Source organism: Schistocerca serialis, chromosome 5 (genome assembly GCF_023864345.2).
Source record: "Schistocerca serialis cubense isolate TAMUIC-IGC-003099 chromosome 5, iqSchSeri2.2, whole genome shotgun sequence".
Lineage (NCBI taxonomy): Eukaryota > Metazoa > Arthropoda > Insecta > Orthoptera > Acrididae > Schistocerca > Schistocerca serialis.
In genome coordinates this window covers 475213372-475240926 of record NC_064642.1, presented here as the reverse complement: position 1 = coordinate 475240926, position 27555 = coordinate 475213372, and the positions used below count along the sequence as shown (strand labels likewise).

The window sequence follows — 27555 nt, the reverse complement described above, 5'->3', positions numbered from 1 at the left end:
ATGGGACCAGAGGGCTGGGGGAAACGAAATAGAGAAGGAAAATTGTTGCTGGAATTCTGCAAGAGGAATGGGCTGGCGATCGCAAATTCCTGGTACAAGAAGAGAAGTAGCCACAAAATAACTTGGTACAGTGGAGACTGGTCCCAAACTTCAGTAGTAGACTATGTACTAGTGGATAGGCAGATGATGAGCAGCCTCACAGATGTTAAGGTCATTCCATCTGAGGCCTTAGACAGTGACCATCGGCTGTTGGTAGCCACCCTGAGAGAGAAAAAAGATAGGAGGGCAACAGATATACAGGAGAAAAGGTTGAAGACATGGGTGCTGAAAGAGGCTGAACGGAGAACCCAGTACCAGACACTGATCAGGAAGAAGCTGCCAAAGGAAGATCAGAGAACAGTGGAAGAAGAATGGGGAGATTTTAAGAGGGCTCTAGTTGAGGCAGCTGAGACTGTGTGCGGAAGAACTAGCACAAAGAGGAGAAGTAAGGAAACCCCATGGTGGAGCAACATATGTAAAGAGGCAGTACTTCGAAAGAACAAAGCCTTCAGAGAATGGTTCCAGACCCGAACAGAGGAAGCTAGGGTAAAATATAAGGAAAGCAAGAAAGTGGCACAGACCATAGTAAGGGCGGAGAAGAAGAAGTGGATGGAAAAATGGACAAGAATGTTAGAAGAGGACAGTGAAGGGAACAAAAAAGTACTTTACACCATGGTAAGAAATAAGAGGAACGACAGAAGTGAGTGCCTGAGGATCATGGATAATAATGGAAGAGTTGTGGAGGAAATGCATGAGCTCAAAAAGATTTGGAAGGAGTACTTTGAAGATCTGTTGAATGCCGCCAAGCGGGTAACTAACAGCGTTGGACAGCCTAAGGCAGCAGACAATTATAATAGTGGGGAAATTGATGATCTAACTTGGAATGAAGTGGAAGAAGCCATAAAGAGGATGAAAGGGGGCAAGGCACCAGGTTGGGACGAAGTAACAGTGGATATGATACGAGCAGCAGGAGAAGTAGGAACCCAGTGGCTATACAGAGTGCTGAGGGTGGTGTGGAAGGAGAACAGAATTCCTGAGGATTGGAAGAAAGGAATTATAGTCCCGATCTTCAAGAAACGGGATAAAAGGAGATGTGAGAACTACAGAGGAATCACCCTGCTATGCCACTGTGGAAAAATCTATGAAAAGATCCTGGAGAAGAGAATAAGAAGCAGTATTGAAAGTAGACTGCAAGAGGAGCAGTATGGTTTCAGACCAGGAAGATCAACAACGGACCTCATATTTGCGGTAAGGCAACTGCAGGAAAGGCACTATGAGTACGGGAAGGACTTAATCATGGCCTTTTTAGATATTGAGAAGGCGTATGACAGTATCTGTAGGGACAAGCTCTGGGATGTGCTCAATGCAAAAGGGATAGATGAAGAGATAACACGAAAAGTCAGAAAAATGTATGAGGGAAGTGAGAGTTGTGTGAAAGTGGGGAGGGAACGTACTGCATGGTTCAAGCTGGAAAATGGGCTGCGACAGGGAAGTGCACTTTTGCCTTTATTGTTTATTATTGTTATGGATGAAATCCTACAGCAAGTATCAGATGCAATTGGAGATCATAAAATGAAAGCAGTGCTTTTTGCCGATGACCTGATGTTATGGGGAAATTGCGAGAAGGAGGTGCAAGAGCAGTTAGATGTATGGGAGGCAACGGCAGCACAATATGGAATGCATTTCTCTGCAAAGAAAAGTGAAATAATTGTCACAACAAGGAAGAAGAATAGGCCAAATGTGGATATGACTTGTGGAGGGGAAAAACTACAAGTGGTAGAGAACTTCAAGTACCTGGGAAGCATGATTGAAAGTAAGGGGGGAAACGCAATGGAAATAAATGAAAGGTGCAGAAAAGCAGGGCAGTTCTACAAATGCATTAGGGGGCTTATTTGGAGCAAGGAGGTGCCACAGAAATCCAAGGGAATTATATACCGAACCTACTTTGTCCCCATATTGGCATACGGAAGTGAGACATGGGTAATGCACAAAAGCGACAAAAGTAGAATACAGGCTAGTGAAATGAAGTTCCAGAGGAGCAGGTTGAGTGTAACAATACGAGACAGATTGCGAAATGTGTATGTGAGGGAAAGACTAAAGGAGGAACCAGTACAGGACAGGACAGAAAAATCAAGACTGCAGTGGTATGGACACATGAAGAGAATGGATGAGGGAAGAATTCCAAAGAGGATGTTTGATCTGCAACTGGAGGGGAAAAGGCCCAGAGGAAGACCAAGAGATAGATGGGTGAAGGGAGTGAAGGAATGTGTGACGAGAAGAGGAGAGAACTGGACAAAGGTGGAAGAGGGGGAATGGTGGAAAGACAGAACATGATGGAGAGGCTTGTGTTCCCGACAGACCCAGCCAGTGGCTGGAAACTGTCCAAGATGATGATGATGATACTTCTCTGAAAGTTACAAATGGTTAACAAGCCAGGTGAAAATAACTGCTACATTTTAAGTTGAATTATTTTTACATACTTACCAAAGCAGAGGTGGCAGATCTTTTTGATAGGTCACCATGCAAGTATGCATGTAGAGGGTGTTCATGTAATATTCAGAAAAAGTGTGAGCACAGGTTTCAGTTTAAAACAACATTTCCCATTGAGTTGTTGGCATTTCCCGTACAATGCCTGCTTGTAGCCCCCACCACTACCACTCTCCCCATGTGTGTCCTGCTGACTGCACATGTACCAGGCATGTTATTCTGGGCAGACTCTGCCTGTAATTTGTGAGGGGTGGGGAAACAATTTATGGCCAGTGAAGTTGACAACAGTGAATTTTCTATTTGGGAGCGACCAACTTAAGGTAGTTTGTAGAAGTGGTCTCTCGTGAAAATAAGGTTTACAGCATCATACCATATTTGGCTTTTGACAATGTGTGATGGAATTTAATGGGAATACTTCCAAGTAGGGAAAGCTGCCATCAATGTTTATCTGTCATGAGGAGCATCTGTCATGGTAAGCAATCCAATCCAATTAAACTGCAAGCAATGACAATAAGGCATAATTCACATGACTGTGTGAAGTGTCACCAGGAAGTCATTGTGGGTGAGTGGGGAGCCTGGCTTATCAGTTGGTATGTTGTGTATAGTTTAACAGCTGGAGAGTAGTGATTTAAGAGATGCAGGTTGTTGTTTAATGAGATGAAGTATTGTGCACGTACAGGAAAAGGATGGAGGCAAGGTAATATCTGCCAGTGTGGATAATTTTTGTGTCACATAGGTCAGGTTGTTAAAGAGAATGTTTGTGACCACATCAAAGATTCCAGAAGAGGAAGACTGCTGCACAGAAGGTGTGAGCTATGAATTGGCAGAGGAAACCACTAAGCCTGCATTGCATGAGAAGGTTAAGCATTTCTACATCTACATCTACATCCATACTCTGCAAGCCACCTGACGGTGTGTGGCGGAGGGTACCCTGAGTACCTCTATCGGTTCTCCCTTCTATTCCAGTCTCGTATTGTTCGTGGAAAGATCTTTATTTGAAAGGAACAGAGAGAGTGCATATAGAAAACTGTTGTTGAAAATTTAGGATTTGTTTTTTCCTGGGGGGCTGTCATCTGCAACACATGTGATGCAGCACAATATTCATATGGGGGAATGAAGTGCTGTTATACCAGAAGCTGTACAGAATACCACACTACCTGCAGCAGATTTTAGAAGAATTTATCAATTAGCAGTTAGTAGACAGGATAATAGAAGAAAGTAGTATCCCATGGGGGCATGAATTGAAATTGTACCCGAAAAGTCTATTTATTGTTCAAGGAAGTATCAATTTTGCTGCAACTATCACCATTTGAACAGTAAGACAATCACTGATGCTTACACCATTCCAAACATCATGGAAACAGCTCATAATCTTGGGCGTTGCCTGTATTTCTTGATCATGGATTTGAGGACTGGATACCATCAATTGGAAGTGATTCCAGAAGACATACAAAGGACAACATCCCAAAGACTACATTTTCATTGCCTTGGTGATAAATCAGTATAGAACAATGCTGTTTGGTTTGAAGAAAGCTACAGCAACATTTCAGCATTTGTTAGACATAGTGTTGAAGAGATTAGTGCCTTGTCAATGTTTAGTGTGTTTGGACAATACAATTTTTTTTCTAGAGATATGCAAGAGCATAGGCAATGACTGACACAAATATTCAAGAGAATACAGGCTGCACTTTTAACAGTGAATACTGAGAACTGTCATTTTGCACTGAAAGAAATGAATTACTTAGGAAATGTAATTAGCAAGGATGATGTGAGGACCAATGTGAGACTGATACAGGCCGCAGGAGACTCCAGCCCCAGGGATGAGCAAAAAATTACAGTCTTTCTTAGGCCTTGTAAATTGTTACAGGAAATTTGTGAGAGGGTTGGCAGATAGATCACCACTGCTTATGCAACTGCTGAGATCAGGTATCAAATTTATGATGTATGAGGAGTGTCAGAAAGCATTTGACAAGCTAATGGAAGTTTTGACATCAAGTCCAGTGTTGTATTTGCAAATTTTCGTAAAGAATTTGTAATATCATTTGATGCCTTGAACCATGCTGTAGAAAGTTTTGAGCCAGGAGATCAATGAAGATGAACACCCTATTGCTGAATGGAGCTGAGAGAAATTATTTTACTACAGAGATGGAGATGTTAAGCCTGGCATGCATAGCAACATGGTTCCAGTTTTACCTTTACAGGAGAAAGTTTAAAGTAGTGACTGATCATGCTGATTTGAAGTGGTTACTAGGTCTGAAGGACCCATCTAGAAGACTGATGAGATGGTCATTAATACTAAGCAAATCTGAATGTGAAGTAATCCACAAAGTGGAAATAAACACGCATGTATTAAGCAAGAAGATAACAATGATACAAGTGCTAAGTCAAGACCTTGCTGGTAGCAAGCAGTGCAGAGTGCTAATGGATAATGTAAGCAATACAGCACGCAGCAGCAATTCAGCATGTGTAATGAGTTTTTATACAAGGAGACAAGGTTGGGGCCATGAGTGGTATTATAGTACCAGTGAAGCTAAAGGGAAGAGGTGGTTAAAGAGATGCATGACCATGTTTTGTCTGGCCTTGGAGCGTACAGAGAAACAAATTGGAGAGTGGCAGAGAAGCATTGATGGAGAGGAAGAAAAAGTGATGTCAATCAGTATATCAATAACTGTATGCAGTGCACACAATGTGCAGACTTGAGTCAAAAACATGTATTGTTGCAGAGATTGCTAGAAGTTATGTGCAGTATAGGCTGCCATCCAGTCAGCCACACTTTAAAATATGTGCACTAGTGGCATGCCACCATGTTTCATACAGCCGTCACTTTGATATGATGGTGTTCCCACAAATGCTTATGCTGCTGCCAATGAGAGGCGACCATCCCCTCTGCTGAACTCCAGTGGTGGGTCTACTTAAGTTCAAAAATTGAAGCACAGAGCCCATTTTGTGTTTTTGCCATTCCACAACATGTACAGGTGTTCATAGCATTTAGGGCTCACCATCTATGGAACAGTCATTGCATTGAACACTAACTGGATTTTAAACCTTTGTATCTGTATATATATTAACATGCAAATCTATTGTTAGCAACTGACACTGTGTCTACAACAAAGAAGGTTACATATTACTTTTACTATTTGATATTTGGTATAGAATAAATTAAGAGCTGAAATTCTGTGTCTATGAACTACATCTGTTCCTTGCTCCTGCATCCACTAAAGAACCACAAAGTATGCAAAGGAAGTTGCAACATTATGGAACCAATTTTGATGATTGGGGTGTATGTGTTGAGACTATTTAAACAAAACGAAGCAAGGAGTCATTTTTTCTGACTATAATAGACCATTTCTTATATTGTATCAAGACCGTGTTGATGCCAAACCTGTAGGCAGTCACAATCATGCAAGTGTTGGTGAATAGATGGTATTGAAGTTTGGGGTGCCAGGAACAATAATAGCAGATCAGGGGACAAACTTCTTATCGACCTGAAGAAATAGTCATTTCAGTTGCTGAAAGTGAAGAAATTAAGGAATAGCCCACATCATCCTCAGACAATTGGAAGGATGGGGTGGTTTCATCAAATGACTGGAAGGAAGCTCATTTTATTACATCAGCTCCAACCATAAGTACAGGTAATTGTATTTATCTTTTGTGATGAATATGTATAAGTTGAAAGTGCACAACAGCATGGGGTTGTCACTATTTGAGGTGGTCTGTGGCAAAAAAATGCCCTTACCATTCAATATGATTAAGCAGAAAAGGAGTAGGAATGCAGAGTTTGCAAGAACTGTGAGAGAAGTTTAGAGGAGGGCAAGTACCAGGATGTTGGAGAGGCAACAGGAGGTAATTAATGCATGGGAAACTTACCTCAGTGCAACATGGAGCAATGGGTGATGTTAACTCCCCCATACTCAAAAAGGAAAAACAGAGAAGTTTGTGATATGATACCAGGACTTGCACCAAGTAATTGAAGCCACATCACTTATGAATATGAAACTACAATTACCATTAAGGTCAATGATCATACCTGTCAGACACATAACCATTTGATGGTGCACCAGAATCTATTAGTATCACTAGAACCAAAGAAGAGAGTAAATAAGATGGAGCAAAAGAGTGTGCAATGCGAGAAGGAGGGCCATGTAACTAATACAATAAATTCATTAAGTGAAAGAAGGTAGTTGGTGTGTTTTGTTATGTTTTATTGTGTTTCTTTGGGTAGGATCATGTGTATGTGTTAGGGTAAGAATTATCTTTAGTTGTTGTGTGAGAGATGCTGACCAGCAGCAGCAGCTTTTGGGGGGAAGGGATATAATGATGGTCCCTGTCCTTAGATTGCCTGCCGCTCAGTGTGGGTGAGGAAGGAAGGATGGTAATCATGGTGATGCTGTACCTCTTCACCTGAGATGGAGATGAACACTGTGAGATTGTTACCTGCAAGGAGGAGTTTTGTTTTCCAGGCAGCAGGATGTGGTATTGTCTGGACATTAAATCTGATATTTAATTTATGGGAACTACGAAATGAAATAAAGCGAGTAGAAGAGGTATTCTTCTTGGTTTAATGGCAGTTAGCAAGCAATAATGGGTTATTTAGGGAGGTGCTGCAGAAACACAAGAAGTTACACATAGTGCACGAGCAACTGAAGGAACAAATTCAAGAAGTAGCGAGGATGGTGCCAGGAGAATTGTGAGGAGGGAGAGAGGTGGATAGATGCTGGAGGAAGTATATTCAAGACGATATTATGGATGGTGGATACAAGTGATATGAGTGAATTGTATAGGACAGAAGAGACAGAGACAGTTGGATGAGAGGAACAGAGTGGTTGCAGGGTTACATTACATGTGGATTGTGAGTTTGGTGAGTGGTGTGCTGAGTAATATGTGCATAGTTTAACATTTCACTGGGGAAGTAATGAATTATGTTAGAGCATCAGCTAGCACTCTAAACCACAGTTTAGAGGCAGTTCATGCGTGAATGAAAGTATTAGATGCAGGAGTAATGCTAACCTGACTTTTGCCATTACTAGCGGATAGAGTTCGGTATGGAAGAGTGAAGCTAACATGACTGAGAAAGGTGCAGACAGAGCTACTACCAGAACTACAGTTAGTAACAGGGCCTAATGGGCAAAACTTGGCTTGGCTCTGAGCACTATGGGACTTGACATCTATGGTCATCAGTCCCCTAGAACTTAGAACTACTTAAACCTAACTAACCTAAGGACAGCACACAACACCCAGCCATCACGAGGCAGAGAAAATCCCTGACCCCGCCGGGAATCGAACCCAGGAACCCGGGTGTGGGAAACGAGAACGCTACCGCATGACCACGAGATGCGGGCGGCAAAACTTGCATTGCTGCTATTATGAAACAACTGTGCAAGTGAGAACAGATAGTGCACAGCTTGTAAGCATATTATAGTATCACTGTCTATCCCACATGTGGATATCAATAGTTACCTCTGTGACAAGCAAAGAATGAGATTGTAGGGAGTGGTGCGTGTGTGTCAGTGCCATGGCAGTAGAACACAGTTCACAGTATGTTGTCTTGGAACATGTGCGTTCCAGATCAGTGTTGATGGTCCAGTATTGGTGATTTATTTGAAAACAATAATTCCAAAATCATGTGTTGTGTTAAGAGAACAACAATCAGCTGCATTGGGTTGGTTATGGAACAAGTAACATGTACTGAATAATTATCTGTGTGAACAGTAAACGTGAGAGAGATACATAAAATTGGTTTGACCAAATACTTTTCATCATGATATTGCACCACTAAATCATCAAACAGTTGTGTTGCAATCAGTCATGTGTATGCCTGTAAGAATAGATAATAATGCCACTAGAACTGATTAATGCCATTTGCAAGAATTGTGTCACTCATCAAAATTTATAACAGCTTCTCTGACCGGTGGATTTCATGTGTTTGTGCTCCAGGCATTTGTGCTGTTTGGTTAACTTTCTGACCATGGGCATTCCAATGGATTATGTGGCAGAAGTACCAATATTGCACTGCTTATTTGATCTATTAGTTGTTAACAGTGCAGCCCTGCTTTTGAAGTGTTTGATTATCAGAATATTTTTAAATCTCGTCAGATAAACTTGGATCTCATTGTGTGAGTGTCTCACCAACCTGTTAAATAATAAGCATTACAAGAGCCCACTTCTAGCTGGTAGCGGGAGAAGCAAGAAGACAGCTATGGGGAAACCAGGTATGTGGGCTTAGGCATGCAGCTGTAAAATATTTACACTTCACCCCTGTGTTTTGTAACTTGTGCAGTCTGAAAAGGACCAGTTGTAGTACAATGTATTATCCCTGGGCATCTTATGTGGCAATAACTACAGGACCCATAATCTTAAGCAAAGAAATGTGGATTTTATAATTTAGTGACTGGTCATAAATAGTGAACAGAATTCTTAGTGTTGTGTGACGCCAGACTGACTGCACAGCATGGAGCACAGAGCTTAGAGTACAATGATAACACTCACCCATGTGCAGTACAAAAAACCTATGTTGAAAAGTGATTCTATTATCCATGCAATGTTACTTGCAACACAAGTGATGCATAGGAGCAATGCAAGGAACTGCAGGGCAACTGTTGCAGTGATTCATGGTATGGCCAGCAGACAGCAGTGTTGCATGTCACCATGGTGACTTCTGGAGGAGTGTGACTTCATGTACATGCTTGTGCTACTGTGCAGATAGCTGTCTAACATAAGTGCTGATTGCAGTGCAGTGATCACACATGCAAGTAACATACCAGCACATAACTGACTGGCAATGCAGACTTTAATCAGATAATTTCAATAGACTCAAACAGTTATCTACATCTATGTTTACATCCATATTCTGCAAACCTCTCCAAAGTGCATGGCAGAAGGTATGTCCCATCGTACCAGTTGCTATGGTTTCTTCCTGTTCCATTTATATATGGAGTGCAGGAAGAATGATTGTCTGAATGGGTGTGTGTGGGTTGTAATAATTCTAATCTTGTCTTCATGAGCCCTTCAGGAGTAATACATAGGAGATTGTAGTGTATTCCTAGAGTCATCATTTAAAATTAGTTCTTGAAATTTTATTAGTAGACTGCCTCAGTATAGTTTATGTCTATGTATAAGAGACTGCCAGTTCAGTTTCTTCAGCATAACTGTAACACTCTCATGGGTCAACAACACTTGTGACATTTCATGCTGCCCTTCTCTGTACACATTCAATATTCCCTGCTAGTCCAATCTGGTATGGTTTCTACACACTTGAGCCATTTAGCCACCTCAGCATTGTTGTGCTGGTACTGCGGACTGCTGAAAGTAAAGGGAAATTACACCTCTTAAGTTTTTTCCCCCAAGGGCATGCAGGGCTACTGTGTGGTTAATGATTAAGATGTCTGCTTGGGTTAAATATTCTGGAAATAAAATTGTCCCCAGTTAAGATCAATAGGTGTGGACTATTCAGGAGCTTGTCACCATCAAGAGAAAAAAAGGTTGGAGTGTGGAACTTTAGATCCCTTAATTGGGTATATATGGTGGAGTATTTTAGAAAGGGAAATGAATAAGTTTCTACATCTATGTCTACATCTACACTCTCCAAACCAACATGTGGTGCATGGCAGAGGATATGTCCCACTGCATCAGTTATTAGGGTTTCTTCTTGTTCCAGTCACATATGGAGCATGGGAAAAATGATTGATTGAATGCCTCTGTGCATGCAGTAATTATTCTAATCTTATTCTCATAATCTGTATGTGAATGATACACAGGAGATTGTAGTTTTTACTCAATGCCGAAAGGTAGCTAAAAGTCTACTACTATCGTGGTGCTGCACTATGATTGTGAACTCATCTCGCGGCTTAAAAGTGCAAATGGAAGCAAACAATAAAATGAATGGGTCTTCTCAAAACCCAATGACAAGAGACCTTGGCCCATCAGTCCGAGTACTGCAAATTAACATAGAAGGTATAAGTAAGACTAAATGTGATATCCTCTCAAGACTAGCACGGGATAACAATATACATGTCATACTGGTCCAAGAAACACATGTAAACCACAAGGCAGATCTCATGAAAAGAGGTCTCATAACTGGATACACCATTGCTGGAGCTATTCACCATGAAAACTATGGACCTGCTACATACGTGTGTAGTGACATTGATAACTGGGCTCCAATAAAAATAAGTTCTTCGGATAACATATTTTTAATTGAAACACTAGTAAGTAACCTCACAGTAGTCAATGTATATAATCCTCCTAACATCCAATGGCCAAAAGAAGCACTCCCTGAAACAAAATACCCTACCCTCTTAATGGGCGATTTCAATAGCCACCACAGTTTATGGGGCTATAGTGAAAACGATGATAATGGTCAAGCACTACTTAAGTGGGCAGATATTGAAGACCTGCAACTAATATATGATGCTAAAGAGAGACACATCTTCTGGTCAGCTAGATGGCAAATCAGTTTCAACCCCGATCTGTGCTTTGTTAGTAGAGACCACAAGGGTAAAGGTTACCCATCAAGCAGGAAAGTATTAACTAACTTCCCACACAGCCAGCATAGACCTGTCATTGTCCACATTGTAATACAAGTCCCTCTTATAAAATCAGCTCCAAAACCAAGATGGGATTTTGAAAAGGCTGATTGGGAGTCATACACAAAATGTGCCGATGCCACTGTACGGTAGATAAAGCCAATCATTAAGAACTATGAACGATTTAGTAAAGCTCTTATTGCATCAGCTAAGAAAACTATACCACACGGTTTCAGGAAAGAATATACACCTCCCTGGAATGAAACAACTGAACGCCTCTATAACGAGTTCAAAGAATCAGGAGACAGGTAAGTGGCAGAGGAACTTATTGAGTCACTTGACAGTGCCCGAAGAGAAAAGTGGAAAAAAACCACGGAAGGTATAGACTTTAGAAAGTCCAGTCGAAAAGCGTGGGCCCTACTCAGGAAACTAGGATGTGGTGCATACAATCCCTGTGAAAGAGCAAAAACCGCTCCCAATGCATTTGCAGGCCATATAGCCAATATGTCCAGGGAACCTCTTGACAAAGAAACTGCCAGAAACATTAAGAAACTAATTAAAACACTTAAAACACGGTGGAGACAAGCTACTGAAAGATCACATCCTGCAGCACCTTTCACAGTGGAAGAACTGAAAACGGCTATCTCGAACATAAAAACTAGGAAGGCAACTGGGCCACATGAGTTATACCCAGAATTCATTAAGTATAGTGGGAAAAATGTTATCAACTGGCTCGTGAACTTCTATAATAACATCCTTGAAGAAGGCCAAGTGCCTAAGATATTCATAAGATCTAAAGTATTTCCAATATTAAAACCTGGGAAAACACCAGACAAGCCTGAACATTTTAGACCAATCTCTCTCCTGAGCACCTGCTTCAAACTCTTGGAGAGACTCTTGTATAATACTATTGGGACGACTTTGAATGATAGAATCCCCATCGAGCAGGCTGGTTTTCGACCACAACGTACTGTTGCGACCAAGTACTGGCTCTAACAACACATATCAAGAACGGTTATGAACGGAAACTTAAAACAGCTGTTGCATTTGTACATTAAACTGCTGCATATGATGCTGTGTGGAGGCATGGTCTTCTTAGCAAGATACTTGAGATTATCCCTTGCCAGACCTTGTACAAATTACTAAGTGATATGCTCAGCAATAGAACCCTTGAAGTTCCTCTAGAAGGAAAGAAGAGTCGAACCATTGTTTCAAACAATGGCTTACCACAAGGTTCTGTATTGGCACCACTACTTTTCAATGTGTACATAAGCGACATACCAACAACAAATGCGCAGAAGTTCTGTTATGCAGACGACATTGCCCTGGCTGTGCAACATGAAAGTTTTGAACAGTGTGAAAACTCCCTTAACCAAGACCTCAGAGTAATGGGTAAATATTTCAGATCTTGGAGATTAATTCCTAACCCAATAAAGTCAGAAGTTACAGTGTTTCATTTAAACAACCAACAGGCAACCCAATCCCTTGACGTTACCTTTGCTGGTAGAAAGTTAAAGCATAACCCAAACCCAAAATATCTTGGTATTAAATTGGATAGATCACTTACATTCAAACCACACCTAATAGATACTGCTGCTAAGATACATACAAGAAATAATATTATTCAAAAGCTCGCCAATACTAGCTGGGGAGCTGATGAACGTACTCTGAAGATTTCTTCAGTAGCGCTGGTATACTCTGTTGCGGAATATTGCAGCCCTGTTTGGCTTAACAGCAGCCACACGTCTAAAGTGGATACTCAACTAAACAATACCACGAGAAGCATAACTGGGACCATTAAATCCACCCCACTACCTTGGCTTCCTGTTCTCTGCAGTATAGCTCCACCACATCTTAAGCGGCAAACCGCCTTAGTTAATGAATGGTGTAAAATCTCCTCCAATACCAACCTTCCAATCCATCAGGACATTGCCCCAAATCTTTCCTGACTAAGATCTAGAAGACCACCATGGAGAACAGCTCAAAACCTTATGGCTACGTCTTACAATGCTATGGATTATTGGAAAAATGAATGGTGTCAGACCGGACTATCCAAGAACTGCAATGAAATATCACCTGGTGGAAACCTACCTGGTACAGACCTGCCAAGAAGAACTTGGGTTATACTCAATAGACTTAGAACTGGTCATGGCAGAAGTGGCGAGATGCTCTGTAGATGGGGCATACGAGATTCACCACAGTGTGATTGTGGACATCCAGAGCAAACGATCCAGCACATCATTCAGGAATGCCCTAAACATACTTTTAAAGGATCCATTTGAGAACTTTATGCAGCCTCCCCTGCAGCCATTGAGTGGACGGGAAACCTAGACATAGAACTTTAAAGTGACTGTATAGGTTCCATATGTGATTGCTGAATGACCTTATAGCAACAATTTCTATATGATAATTTTATCTTATCTATGACAAGATACCTTATTGTAACAACCTATGTATGCCTACTTTATCCTTAATTGAATGTCCATAAGACGAGACATTATTTATGTGTTATAATGTATGTTGATTTTATCTTTATCTGTCTGTATGTATTTAAACATGAAACCATTTGTACTTGAAAACCACATATGCTAAATAAATAATAGCTCAGAGTTATCATTTAAAGCCAATTCTTGAAACGTTGCTTAATAGATTTTCTAGGGATAATTTATGTCTATCTTCAAGAGTATTCCAGTTCAGTTCCTAAGTATCTCTGTGACACTCTCCCATGGATCGAACAAACCTGTCACCAGTCATGCTGCACTTCTTTGTTTATGTTCAATATCCCCTGTTGGTCCTATTTGGTATGGGTGCCACACATTTGAGCAATAGTCCAGAAACGGTCACACGAGTGCTTTGTAAGCAATTTTCTTCACAGACTGATTGCACTTCCCTGGTATTCTACCAATAAGCTAAAGTCTACCACCTGCTTTACCCATCACTGAGCCTATGTGATCATTCCATTTCACATGCCCACAAAGTGTTACAGACATGTATTTGTATGAGTTGGCTGATTCCATCTGTGATTCAGTGATATTATAGTCATAGAATGCTGCATTTTTTTCATTTTGTGAAGTGCACAGTTTTACATTTCTGAACATTTAAAACAAGTTGCTCATCTCTGTATCACTTTGAAATCTTATCAATATCTGATTGGATATTTACGCAGTTTCTTTCAGACAGTACTTCATTATTAATTATTATACTGATGGCATTTTACAACATTGGTATTATACAGTGGTACTTATTAATCAGTAATGTAAATGTCATTACCCAGTCTTACCGTTCTAGCCCATGTTAATTTGTGAATGCAATGTTAAATTAGAATTGAATCTACTGTATAAATATAAGCTTATTCCTATCCTATTTTGTTTATGTAGGTGTGTCTTGTGTTGAACTTAATGCAGCATTACAGTTTGAATTATTGTTTTGTTTTGTGTACTATAGAAATAGAAGAGAGTTATTGTGGTTCAGTTTCCTAATTATACTTGGGTGCTTGTGTGGCATATTTCACGATGTCAGATAACAAAATTAATGCAGCTGCAATGCTTACAGATGCAAATGCAGACTCACAGGTGAAAATGATCCAATATAAATGAAAAATGAAGCAGGCAGTAGTCAGATGTCAAAAGATTCCAATATAGTGGACTGTAGATTCTCAGTAGCCATGAGGAGTCCAGGTGTTGAATGACACTTGACTAGGGCCTCCCATCGGGTAGACCATTCGCCGGGTGCAAGTCTTTTTATTTGATACCACTTCAGTGACTTGCGCATCAAAGGGGATGAAATGGTGATGATAAGGACAACACAACACCTAGTCCCTGAGTGAAGAAAATCTCTGACCCAGCTGGGAATTGAACCAGGGCCCATAGGATTGACATTCTGTTGTGCTGACCACTCAGCTGCCGGGGACGGACTGTCCAGGTGTTGAACTGTTGGCTATCCTAGGTACACCACAAGGAGGAGAATGTAGAACTGAGTCTGACATGTTCACAATATTAATGAAAATGCTGGAGAAGGGCTTCAAAGAGAGTGCTACTAGGGTAGAACAAACAAGTAAGCAAGTGGAAACTACAGGTAGGAATATCAACAATGCTGTTAGTAAGTAAGTGGAACAGAGTAGTAAAGACCTTATGGCAAAAACATCATCCCAACTTGTACTGAATGCCTTCTCAGAATATCATTTTGAACAATTAGTTCAGGAGTCCACTCAACATGCAAATGATTGTGAAAACACTCTTGACTTCTTAGCAGCAAATAATCCTGACTAAATAGGGAACATTATGACAGATGCAGGGATTAGTGACTACATTGTTGTTGCAGCTAGACTGAATACCATAACACCCAAACCCACCAAAAATAAACACAAAATACATCTATTTAAAAAAGCAGATAAATATGCCCTTGACACCTTCCTAAAAGAGGGGCTCTGCTCCTTCCAATCTGACTGTGTCAGTGTAGACTAGATGAGTTTTGGATTCAAAGAAATAGAACTGACAGCAGTTGAAAGATACATACCAAATAAATTAATAAGAGATGGTAATGATCCCCTATGGCACACAAAACAGGTCAGAACATTGTTGCAGAAGCACTGAAAAAGGCATTCCAAATTTAAAAGAACACAAAACACCCAAGATAGGTGAAATTATTTAATTGTATAGACGAAAAAAATGTTCTACTCACCAAGTGGCACCATCACACACATACAAAAGATGGTTGTAACTGGCAAGCCAGTGGCTCTTTCTTCAGGCAGATGGGTTGAAGGCGAAGGAAGAGAGGTGAAGGTAAAGGACCAGAGATGTCCATGGAAAGGAGTAGATTTTAGGAAAGTCATGCGGAACTGTGGGTCAGGGGAGACTTACCATACAGGATGAGAAGGAAAGACTGATTGTTGGGTACTGCATCAGACGAGATGTGAAAATCTGAGAGCTTAAAGGTAAATATGCAATCAGCATGACATCCACAAAATTATCAATTAGGATGAATGGGCATAGGCAGAGGGTGTATACTGGCAACTTGTAATATCCTGTTGCAGAGTATGCTCTACAACATGACCTCAGCACCTGTTTCATCACATGCGCGATCTGGATTCTTACCCCAGACACCAGTTTTTTAGAACTCCACAGATGGGAATGAGGCCTACAACATGTCATTGGTTCTTGCCACCCACCTGGACTTAATTTGCATCAATTTCTTCCATCTCAGCATTTCTATACTCTTTGCTTCACTCTGTTTTAGTTTTCTACATATTTCATTGTCTTACCCATCTATTTTTTACCCCCCAGGGGGAAGGCCACAGACATAAATACTGGACCAGATCCACTTGAGGAGTAGTCTCAGGTTGCACATGATGAAGGTAGTGAGTTACACTACCGAAATATTGTGCAAGTATGATGCTGATATCTGGCAGAAAACCCGACAACCCAAGATGTCACTAGATCACCAGGAAAGCCTGAAGAATTACATCAAGAGACTCTACAGGGAGGAGATGTACCAGAATATAAAGAAGCTGGACAAGCTTCAACAGAGGAAAGGCAGGATGCTGAGTTCTCTCAGTTTTTTGCTGAGACGTTAAGATGAAGTAGTGGTACCAGTATTTGCCAGAATATGGAACACCCAGAGTTGGGACTGACATGTGCAGACCGCAGAGGGAACATCTAGAACCGCAGCGGACCAAAAATGGAACGGCACTGCTCTGCAGATCACAGCGAGTGGGAGAGGACCACAGGGGGAATGCCTGGTACCACAGACAGGATTCCAAACGCACCAGACTGAAGATGGAGATGGAACACCCAGGAACATGTCTGGTGGGCACAGACCACAAAGAGAACACCCAGGACTGCAGCAGATGGAAAAGGGAATGGCAATGCTCCAGAAGATCACGGTGAGCAGACGCAGACTGCAGAGGGAGCATCTGGTGAAGGGGGAAGGCCACAAGCATAAATACTGGACCAGGTCCACTCGAGGAATAGTCTCAGGTCGCACCGATGAAGGTAACGAATTACACTACCAAAATATCATGCAAGTACGACACTGATATCAGGCAGAACAGCTGACAACCCAAGATGTCAATTTGAACCACTGCTGTCAAAAAATGGTGGTTGAAGATATTGGCAAATATATCACCTTTATTTTCTGATTGAAATTTTATGAGAATGCCCTGCCACAGTGAAAAAAACATTTGTTTTAATGATTGCCACCCCAATTTGTGTGTCATATACATGGCACTCTCTCTCTCTCTCTCTCTCTCTCTTGTGTTGCAATAATACAAAAAGAGTTGTCCTTCTTTGAACTTTTCAATGTCTTCCATCCCATCAATCCTATCTGATGCAGCTGCTACACTGCACAGCAGTACTCTAAAAGAGGGTTGACAAGCATTGTGTAAGCAGTCTATTTAGTAGATCTGTTACATTTTCTAGATCTTCTGCCAATAAATCAGAGTCTTTGGTTTTCTTTCCCCACAACATTGCATATGTGGTCCTTCCAGTCTGGACAATTGCCAGCCAAAATATCGTGGCTAGAAGTCTACATGATCCGGCTGCAATCCCGAAATCTCATCGATTTGCCTACTTCTGTTTTATTTGATAACTTTCTCCAGCTATGACTAAGTGTGACCTTTCTGACAGGAATTCATGAATCCAGTCACACAATTGAGACAATACTCCATAGGCTCGCAATTTGATTAGAGGTCACTTGTGGGGAATGGTGTCAAAAGACTTCTGGAAATCTAAAAGCGTGGTATCATATTGATGTCTCCTGTTGATAACAGTCATTATTTCATGACCATATAGAGCTTAATCCATGTTGGCTATTTGTCAACAAATCATTTTCTTTGAGGTAATTGATAATGTTCAAGCACAGTTTATGTTCCAGAAACCTACTGAAAATAGACATTAGTGGTGTAGGTCCATAATTCAGTGGATTACTACAATTTCCCTTCTTGGGTATTGGTGTGAGTTATGCTACTTTCCAGTCTTTGGGTACAGATCGTTCTATGATTGAGAGGTTGTATATGATTGCTAAGTATGGAGCTATTGTATCAGAATACTCTGAAAGAAACACGGCCAGTATACAATATGGACCAGAGGCTTTGCTTTCTTAAATGTTTTAAGCTGCTTCACTGCACGGAGGATATCTACTCCTAAGTTACTCATGTGGGCAGTGTGGGCAGTCATTCTTGTTTTTAACTCTGGGATATTTACTTCATCTTCTTTTGTGAAGGAATTTCAGAAAATCATGTTTAGTAACTCTGCTTTTGTGGCTCTTGGAGTCATGGCTCCTTCTCCAGGCAGAAGGGTTGAAGGGGGAGGAAGAGGGATGAAGGAAAAAGACCAGAGAGATCTAGGAAAAGGGACAGATTTTGGGGAAGTCACACAGAAATGCAGGTCAGAGGAGACTTACCGTATGGGATGAGAAGGAAGGCTGATTGTCTGGGGCTGCATCAGATGAGATTTGGAAAACTGAGAGTTTAAAGGTGGAAGACAGGTTAATATGCAGACAGAGATTACTGCTTAAACATCATTAATGAGTTAATAAGAGTGAAAAGCTAAGTGCATTGTACATAACAGAGGTGGGATGTTCTGGATCAAGGTCAGGACTGATGGGTGCAGACCGCAGAGGGAACATCTAGAACCGCAGTGGACCGAAAATGGAACGGCAACACTCCAGCAGATCACAGTGAGCGGGAGAGGACCACAGGGGGAATGCCTGGCACCACATACGGGATTCCAAATGCACCAGACCGAAGATGGAACACCCAGGAGTGTGTCTGGTGGGCATGGACCACTAAGAGAACACCCAGGACTGCAGCGGATGGAAAAGGGAATGTCAATGGTCCAGAAGATCACAGCGAGAGGGCATGTACTGCAGAAGGAGCACCTGGTGAAGGGGGAAGGCCACAGGCATAAATACTGGACCAGGTCCACTCGAGGAGTACCATACAGAAACAAACCATCTGAAGTGGGAACTAGAGAAGCATCTAATAGAATGGTGTGCCGAGGCGTGGGAGGACAAAATGGAGCTCTTAAAACTCCAAGAGCGAGACGAGTGGCAGATAGTTAAACGTCTCAAGGGCTCCCAAACAGCAAATAGGGCTTTAGCAGGCAACCAACGACCAGTATACAATGCCTTGTCGAGGGCCGAACTTCTAGCCGACACATTCGAAGCTCAGAACACCCTTCCAGAGTTTGATGTAAGATCCAGGGAAGACCATCAGCACAACATGGCAGTAGATCAGTCTCAGCACTCCATAACACTATCCCAATCACTGCAAAATGGTTCAAATGGCTCTGAGCACTATCGGACTTAACTTCTAAGGTCATCAGTCCCCTAGAACTTAGAATTACTTAAACCTAACTAACCTAAGGACATACACACATCCATGCCCGAGGCAGGATTCGAACCTTCGACCCTAGCGGTCGCGCGGTTCCAGACTGTAGCACCTAGAATCGCTCAGCCACCCCGGCCAGCCCCCCAATCACTGTCACCCCCACAGAAATCCGCAAAGAAATCAGCAAAAGGAAATGAAACTTTGCACCTGGCCTCAACAAGATCCCACACATGCACCTCAAAAACCTCCCCCAAAAAACAATGGCACTGCAAATGAGAATTATCAACAGATGCATGCAGCTAAGCTACTTTCGCTCAGCCTGGAAGCTAGCCAAATTGATCACCATCACCAAGCCAGGAAAAGACCCAAGAAATCCAGCTAACAACAGACCCATCAGCCTACTGTCAAACATGGGAAAGATATTCAAAAGGATAATCCTGCATAAAATCCAATCCGCTCTTCTGGAAGACGAAAATATCAGGCCAGAACAATTCGGTGTCTGGCAGGCGCGGACCGCAAAGAGAACACCCAGGACTGCAGCAGACAGAAAAGGGAATGGCAATGCTCCAGAAGATGCAGCGAGCAGGCGCGGACCGCAGAGGGAGCACCTGGTGAAGGGGGGAGGCCACAGGCAAAATTACTGGACCAGGTCCACTCGAGGAATAGTCTCAGGTCACACTTGATGAAGGTAATGAGTTACACTACTGAAATATTGTGCAAGTATGATGCTGATATCCGGCAGAACACCTGACAACCCAAGATGTCATTAGATCGCCAGGAAAGCCTGAAGAATTACAGTGGTTCAAATTGGTTGTAATGAATCTATTACTGAAGCCAAGAACCTTCTTCAAAAAGCAGTGCAGAACAAAATTAGTCAGATGCATATGCTTTACATTACAAACAATATGACTGTGAAGGTAATAAATCAAATGAAAACTAAACATTCCACTGGAGTGGATAATATGTCTGTGAAAATACTGAGGCACTGCTACAAATTTGTTCTCTAAGTTCTTTGTCGCCTATTTAAGGAGTCTATAAATCAAGGTACTATCTCTAATAGACTTAAATATCCAGTTGTTAAACCACTGTTCAAAAAAGATCATAAATATGAGGTTTCCAATTTCATTGCTAATAAGTCTTTCCAATATCCTAGAGAAACTTATGCTCAAGAGAATCATCCGTCATGTTAATAAACATAACATTCTTAATAAAAATCAATTTGAATTTCAAAAAGGTATTTCAACTCAACACACCATTTTCACATTTGTCAACCAACTCCTTGAATCCATAAACAACAAAATGTCACCAGCTGGAATCTTTTGTGATTTGTCTAAAGCATTCAACTGTGTAGATCACAAAGTTCTACTTACAAATTCTGAGCAGTACGGCTTATATTGTGAAGTAACTAGGTGGCTCAACTTATATCTAGATGACAGATGGTAGAAGGCAGTACTGAATAATTCTGAAATGGCACCTGACTGTTCTGACTGGGCCACAGTGAAATTTGGAGTACCACAGGAATAAGTGCTTGGTCCCTTACTTTCCTAATTCTTATCAATGATCTCCCATGGTGTATGGCACACTTCGTCCTATTTGCAGATGACACAACCATTATGATAGAGAAAGTACCAAAATGTAGTCTAGAGAACTCTCTGGCCACTATATCTGAAGAAGCTCTACACTGGGTCACTTTCAATGGTCTCTCCCTCAGTGTTAACAAGACTCAGTTCATTCAGTTTCAAACAGCAAGCAAAAAACTAGAAAACATTGAAACAGAATGTAATGACAAAGAAATATTGACAACTGAGTCTTCCAAATTCCTGGGTTTGCACATTAACAACCCTCTAAACAGGTCAGTTCACATCATCAACCTAGGTAAAAGATTGCATTTGACACCATTTTCCAGTCACTCAGTTTCACCTGTTTGTAACTTGGAAGCAATCAAAGCTGCATGCTTTGGATATTTCCATTCACTTGTGACATATGGCATCATGTTCTGGTGAAACCAGTCATGAGCAAATAAAGTCTTTATTGCACAGAAGAGAGTCATCAGAATTACGGGTAGAGTTCACTCTAGATGCTCTTGCAGAAACTTATTGAAACAGCTGGGGATTTCACCATATGATGTCATTACATTTTTCACTAATGTGCTCTGTGAACAATAATCATACAGTGTACAGAACAAACAGTGCATATCATGATCATGATACAAAATGTAAACATGAGCTTCCGAGGATTTAAAAAATCTCAGCATAGTGCAGAAAGGAGTACATTATTCAAGCATCAAAGTGCACAACAAACTTCCAGTTCATGTTAAATAAGTTATTGGGGTTAAGACCAAATTCAAAGAACAGCTAAAACTTTATCTTTTGAATAATTATTTCTATTCTTTACAGGAATTTTTTGACAATATGTAGTAATTAGTGAAATGTGTTTAAGAATTTCTATAAGAAATGACTTTGCAGCAGTGGCATATCAGTTGTTGACAATGCTTTTTATATGAAGTGGAATGTAAGCCTTATATTTTGTTTGGGTAACCATCATTATTACTATAATCTATGTTCTTATTTGAACCTCATGTATCTGTTTACATATGAAGATAAGAGCATATGGGTTAAGCTCACAGATATGTGAGTGGCTTGAAGACTTCTTAAATAATAGAACCTAGTATGTTGTCCTTGATGGGAAGTGTTCATTGGAGACAAGGGCATCGTCAGGAGTGCCCCAAGAGAGTGTGACAGGGCTGTTGTTGTTCTCTATATAGATACATGATTTAGCAGACAGGATGGGCAGCAGTCTGCAGTTGTTTTCTGATGATGCATTGGTGTATGGTAATATGTTGAAGTTCAGTGATTGTAGGAAGATACAAGATGATTTCGACAAAATTTCCAGTTGCTATGATGAATGACAGCTAGCCCTAAATGTGGAAAAATGTAAGTAAATGCAGATGAGAAGGAATGTTTGTATACAGTATTACTAGTGTCCAGCTTGGTGCAGTCAAGTTGTTTAAATATGTGGGCATAACGATGCAAAGTGGTATGAGATGGAACAAGCATGTGAAAACTGTGGTAGGGAAGGCAAATGGTCGACTTTGATTTATTAGGAGAATTTTAGGAAAGAATGACTCACCTGTAAATGAGACCACATATAGGACACTGGTCTGGCCTATTCTTGAGTACTACTCTAGTGTTTGGGGTCCATACCATGTCAGATAGAAGGAAGACATTGAAGCAGTTCAGAGGAGGGACACTTGATTTGTTACCAGTAGGTTTGAACAAAACATATGTATTACTGAGATGCTTCTGGAATTTCAATGGGAATCCCTGGAGGGAAGGCAGCTTTCTTTTTGGAAAATACTATTGTGAAAATTTATAGAAGTGCCACTTGAAGCAGATTGCCAAATGATTCTGATGCCAGCAACATACATCACACCTAAGGACCATGAAGATAAGATGTGAGAAATTAGGGCTCATACAGAGGTGTACAGACAGTCATTTTTCCCTCACTCTCTTTGGGAGTGGCACAGGAGAGGAGACGACAAGTAGTGGTGCAGGGTACCCTCTGTATGCACCTTACAGCGGCTTACAGAGTGTCTGTGTAGATGTAGATGTAGATTTACGTTGTAAGTACTATAACCATTTACATATAGTTATTATTGTAATAATTTGACATGTTCTACATCCTAGTGATACACTCACATCAAAGATCCATGGAACTTGAACATGAATAGATAAATAAAAATAAATCTCCTCAGAATGTGAAAACATTTTGTTGGAGCCCTCTTACATAGGGAGAAATGACCATCATAATAAAATAAGAGAAATCAGAGCTGATGCAGGAAGATTTAAGTGTTCACTTTTCCTGCACACTATCTGAGGGTCAAATGGTAGGGGAGCAGTTTGAAAGTGGTCCGATGAACCCTCTGCCAGGTATTTAATTGTGAATTGCAGAGTGATCATGTAGGAGTAGCTGTAGATGTGTTACATCTGTTTATAAACAAGAGTAAAATCAATAAAGATCCTGTTTCGGCAAAAAGTAGCTGAACTTTGCATGAAGCTATATAAGAAAAATTATGTGCTCACATTTATTTCATAATTTATTTCAAACAATAACCAATAAATGACCCTACATTCTTTGTTCAGTCATGACAAAAATGTTCAACGATCGAAAGGTTGGTAGCCCAATTTAAAACAGAGAAGAATGCAGGAAACATCGTCCAAATACATTAAGTCTAGATTAAAAATAAAGTGGCAAACCAGATGTATGTAGAAGACAAAAGAAATGCATGTCAGTGGTGAAAGCTACATTCACACTGTCAAGGGTAAAATAAATTTCACAAAGTAAAGCTTGTATGGTAGGTAACGAACGTCAAGTTTAGATGAAATGCTGCTTATGAAACAGATCATCTGGATTTTTTTTTGGGGGGGGGGGGGGGTTAGGGGGTGAGAGGGGATGGAGCTAAGGAAAGGTAGAATTCAGGGAAAATTGTCCTGATACAGGAAATGTATAATAAGGATAAAGTGGAAAATCAGATGGACTGTAAAAGTATAAAACAAATTATGTGAGGCGATAGGTCTAGTCTATATAAAATGTTGTTTGGAAAACAGACCATCATCTAGGTAAAAGAAGGACTGGAGAAAAGAAACTTGAAACATTATATAGACATACCACATGTGTAACATTGCCATGACAACATGAGGTCCGCAGTGACAACGTAGATTAACTGAGGTGAATCAGTGCTGGTACTGATAAGGAAACAGGTGTATCCACATGACAACATATGCAACGTGAGGTGGCATAGCAATAGAATCATAAACAGTGGCAGGAGGGAAAGTTGGGTAGCATCATTACAAGTAATGTCACATGTGAAAAGTAGAATAACCTAATATACACTTGTTATTTTATTTTTAAAATAAGGGTAGCAATCACGCATAATGGAATGCAACAACAAAATTAAATGAATTATGTAGACTTTATTAGTAAACTTCTTTATGAATTGTGATGTACAAATCTCACAATGATTAACAATTCTAGAGGTCAAGGATGGAATGGCAGAGTAGAGAATTTTGATTTGAGGGATAAACATCAAATAACTGCATGTAAAAATGGTTTAAAAATATGAAACAAACATATGTACCAGGTCATTCTATCGAACTGATCAAAGTTGTACTTATCAGCACTGGTGCTGGTTCAGTTCAGTTTGCCTAGGTGTTCACTGTAGACCTCATATTGTCATAATGATGCTGCACATACGGTATGCCTGTATAATATTTTCAATTTTCCTTTCTCCAGTCCTTCTTTTATCTAGATGATGGTTTATTTTTTAAACAGCATTTTATCAGGACTGGAGCCTCATTACCTATCATACAGTCACGCCTTTTCAGATATATTTTACTGTACCAGGTGAACACTTGTTTACTCACCTACACTTCATTTGTTTTATACTTTTACAGTCCACCTTGTTTATTGTTTTATCCTTATTTTAGATATCCTGTATCTGGGTGATGTTCCCTGCATTCTGTTTTTTCCCAGTCTTTCTTTTAGTTTGATAGTTTATTCTGTAAGCAGCATTTTATCTAAACTTGACCTTCATTACCCACAGTACAATCATTCAAGCTCTGCTTTATGAGATTTACTTTTACCCTTGCCAGTGCTCATGCAGCTTTCACCACCAACACATACAATTTGTTTTATATTTTAGATCCATCTTGTTTACTACATTATTCATATTCTAGATTTATTATATCAGGATGACATTTCCTGTATTCAGTCCTATTTTAAATTGGACTACTAACCTATTTTATCACAACTGGACAAAGTATGTTGGGCCATATACAGGTTATCATTTAAAATAAATTATAAAATAAATGTAAGTATATATTTTTTCCTGTATAGCTTCATGTTAGTTCAACTACATTGTACCCAAAGCAGGATATTTATTCATTTTACTCTTGTTTGTATACAGATGTTCTCCTGAAGATGTGGGTCAAACACTATGAAACCAGCTGGAGCATAAATAAAGATTTATCATACAGCTGAAGTGGTTTCTTTCATCATGGTATTAATTCTATAGCTATGGATGTCCACAGTATAAAATGTGCTACACTGACAGGTGTTACTCATTAGAATATAAACAAAACTCAATGGAAATTAAATGAGTGTTTGGCGTTATTGGCCAGGAGGCCCCTTATGGGGCAGGTCCGACCGCCTTGGTGCAGGTCTTATTACATTCGACGCCACATTGGGCAATTTGCATTCTGGATGGGGATGAAATGATGATGAAGACAACACAACACCCAGTCCCTGAGCAGTGAAAATCCCCAACCCAGCCAGGAATTGAACCCGGGACCCTTAGGACGGCAGTCCACCATGTTGACCATTCAGCTATCAAGGTGGACACCAAAACTGTATTGGCCAAATGAACCTTTGGAAATGTTTCCTAAACAAAACCTTGCCTTTCTAAATCATACCAGGGAGCCAAGTCTAGTTCATTCTCCGAATTAGATGATAGCTGCACAGGAAAGGCAGATCACTGTGGAGCAACTAATGCTGCACGTTGAACATTACTAGGATGACAGAAGATGGATAACCATTACCTTGAGTCTCTCTATTCCTAGCACCATAGGGAGTCTAACTTTGTTTTCCATTGCTCGTATTTATGTGAGATGGAGGAACAACCAATCTGTGGGTAATCCAGATCCCAGTGGTCCGGAGACTATTTGGTAAAAGATGAATTTGTTAGACTTTAAGGAAGATTATAAGCACAGAGATAGCTTTGTCATGAGCAAAGATGTGTCATGGGCACAGATACAGAAAGCAAAGCCTTAGGTGTTAAAAGGAAGCTGCCATGAAATGTAATGTAATATAAGAAATGTATAGTATTTTAGACTGCTATCCGAGTATCATTTTGGAAGTATCACTTGTTTTGTAATTCGATGATAAAAGTAGTTACAGTGGCAAACCGGTCCTGAGCAAGACCTAAGGACTTGATCTTTCCCATGGAGAGGTGTTATGCAGTGCTGCGACATAGTCTTAGGTGAAATTTGTAAGAAACTACTGTAAAGCACTGTATTAGCTGCCACTGGCCGGTAAGCACATTGAGGTGACACACAGGTTATAGCAACATGTACACACAAAGATTGCAAGGCGGCCTCGCTGTGCTCTGCAAAACCTGCAATGTGAAGTAGTAACAGCCAGAGTGGGCAAGAGGGTATGACAACACAAGGACTAGAACTTTGCTATGTGCTAAGTGACCGACAACCAGGCAATGATGCAACAAATGTGTCCTGGACCAGCATAAATAAATGTAAATTTTGTGACAGAGATATTTGAAGCCCTGCAGTACTACAATGATGGCAGAACTACACTGTCAGCTGCAGCCATGTATTGAAGACCACTAAGTCCACCTTGGGGGGGCTTGGCGCAGCAGTGCAGCAGTTCTACCACCAACACTAGCCACTCCCAGACACCTGCCAGGAAGCAGTAGGTCAGGTCGCATGTACAGCAGTTATCTGTCATCACTGTGGAAGATGTGAGCCGTGCCTGCATCGCCTGGGCACAGCCATTCAACATCGGAGGGTTGATGCTGCAAGAAGAAGGGAGTACACTGCTGATGTCAGAGCCTTGGCCTACTGACAGGCTGCTGGTTCAATTCCCAGGTCTGACCCCAGCATCACTGGATGCTGACTCAAGTACCATTCGTCTGGGGTGGGGGCATCAACTACCCGACCTTTGTCGACTGTAGTGCATGTCTGGTTGGGCATGTCTGCCTGTCATCGACAATGGAGAAATTTTGTGATTAAATGCAATAAAGTATCTTTTCAACCACCAGTCTATCCCCAGGCCCCAGTGGCCCACCATTCACCATACCCTTGGGCAAGTAGCCCCTGCAATAGAAATGAGGATGGTTAGGACGAGGAACTTGATGGTATAATTTCTGTTGAGGTGAAAGGAGAATTAGCAGAATTAGATGCTGATGATGAGACAAGTACTGGAAGTGAAGACACTGGCAATACAAATCACAACAGCCAGAGTTCACCAATGAAGATCAGTAATGCATTAACTGAAAAGGGTGACATAAGTAAAAATAATGATTTGGTTGAAATTTTGAGAATGGTACATGATAATTACGAAGACAGTAATGAGAAAAAGGGAGTAAAGACCAAAATCATAGCGTTTTGA

General features: G+C 40.8%; 1 protein-coding gene across 1 annotated transcript; it reads left to right on the top strand.

Annotated features, from left to right (window-relative positions):
- Nucleotides 1-27555, top strand: LOC126482006 (uncharacterized). Its single transcript, XM_050105973.1, has 2 exons — nucleotides 1-585; nucleotides 27286-27555. The coding sequence occupies exons 1-2, from the start codon at nucleotides 1-3 to the stop codon at nucleotides 27553-27555; spliced, it is 855 nt and encodes a 284-aa protein (XP_049961930.1).

Coding starts and splice junctions, on each gene's coding strand:
- LOC126482006 (XM_050105973.1), top strand. CDS start 1: ATGGGACCAGAGGGCTGGGGGAAACGAAATAGAGAAGGAAAATTGTTG. Junction 586..27,285: donor CCCGAACAGAGGAAGCTAGG/GTAAAATATAAG, acceptor GAGGATGGTTAG/GACGAGGAACTTGATGGTAT.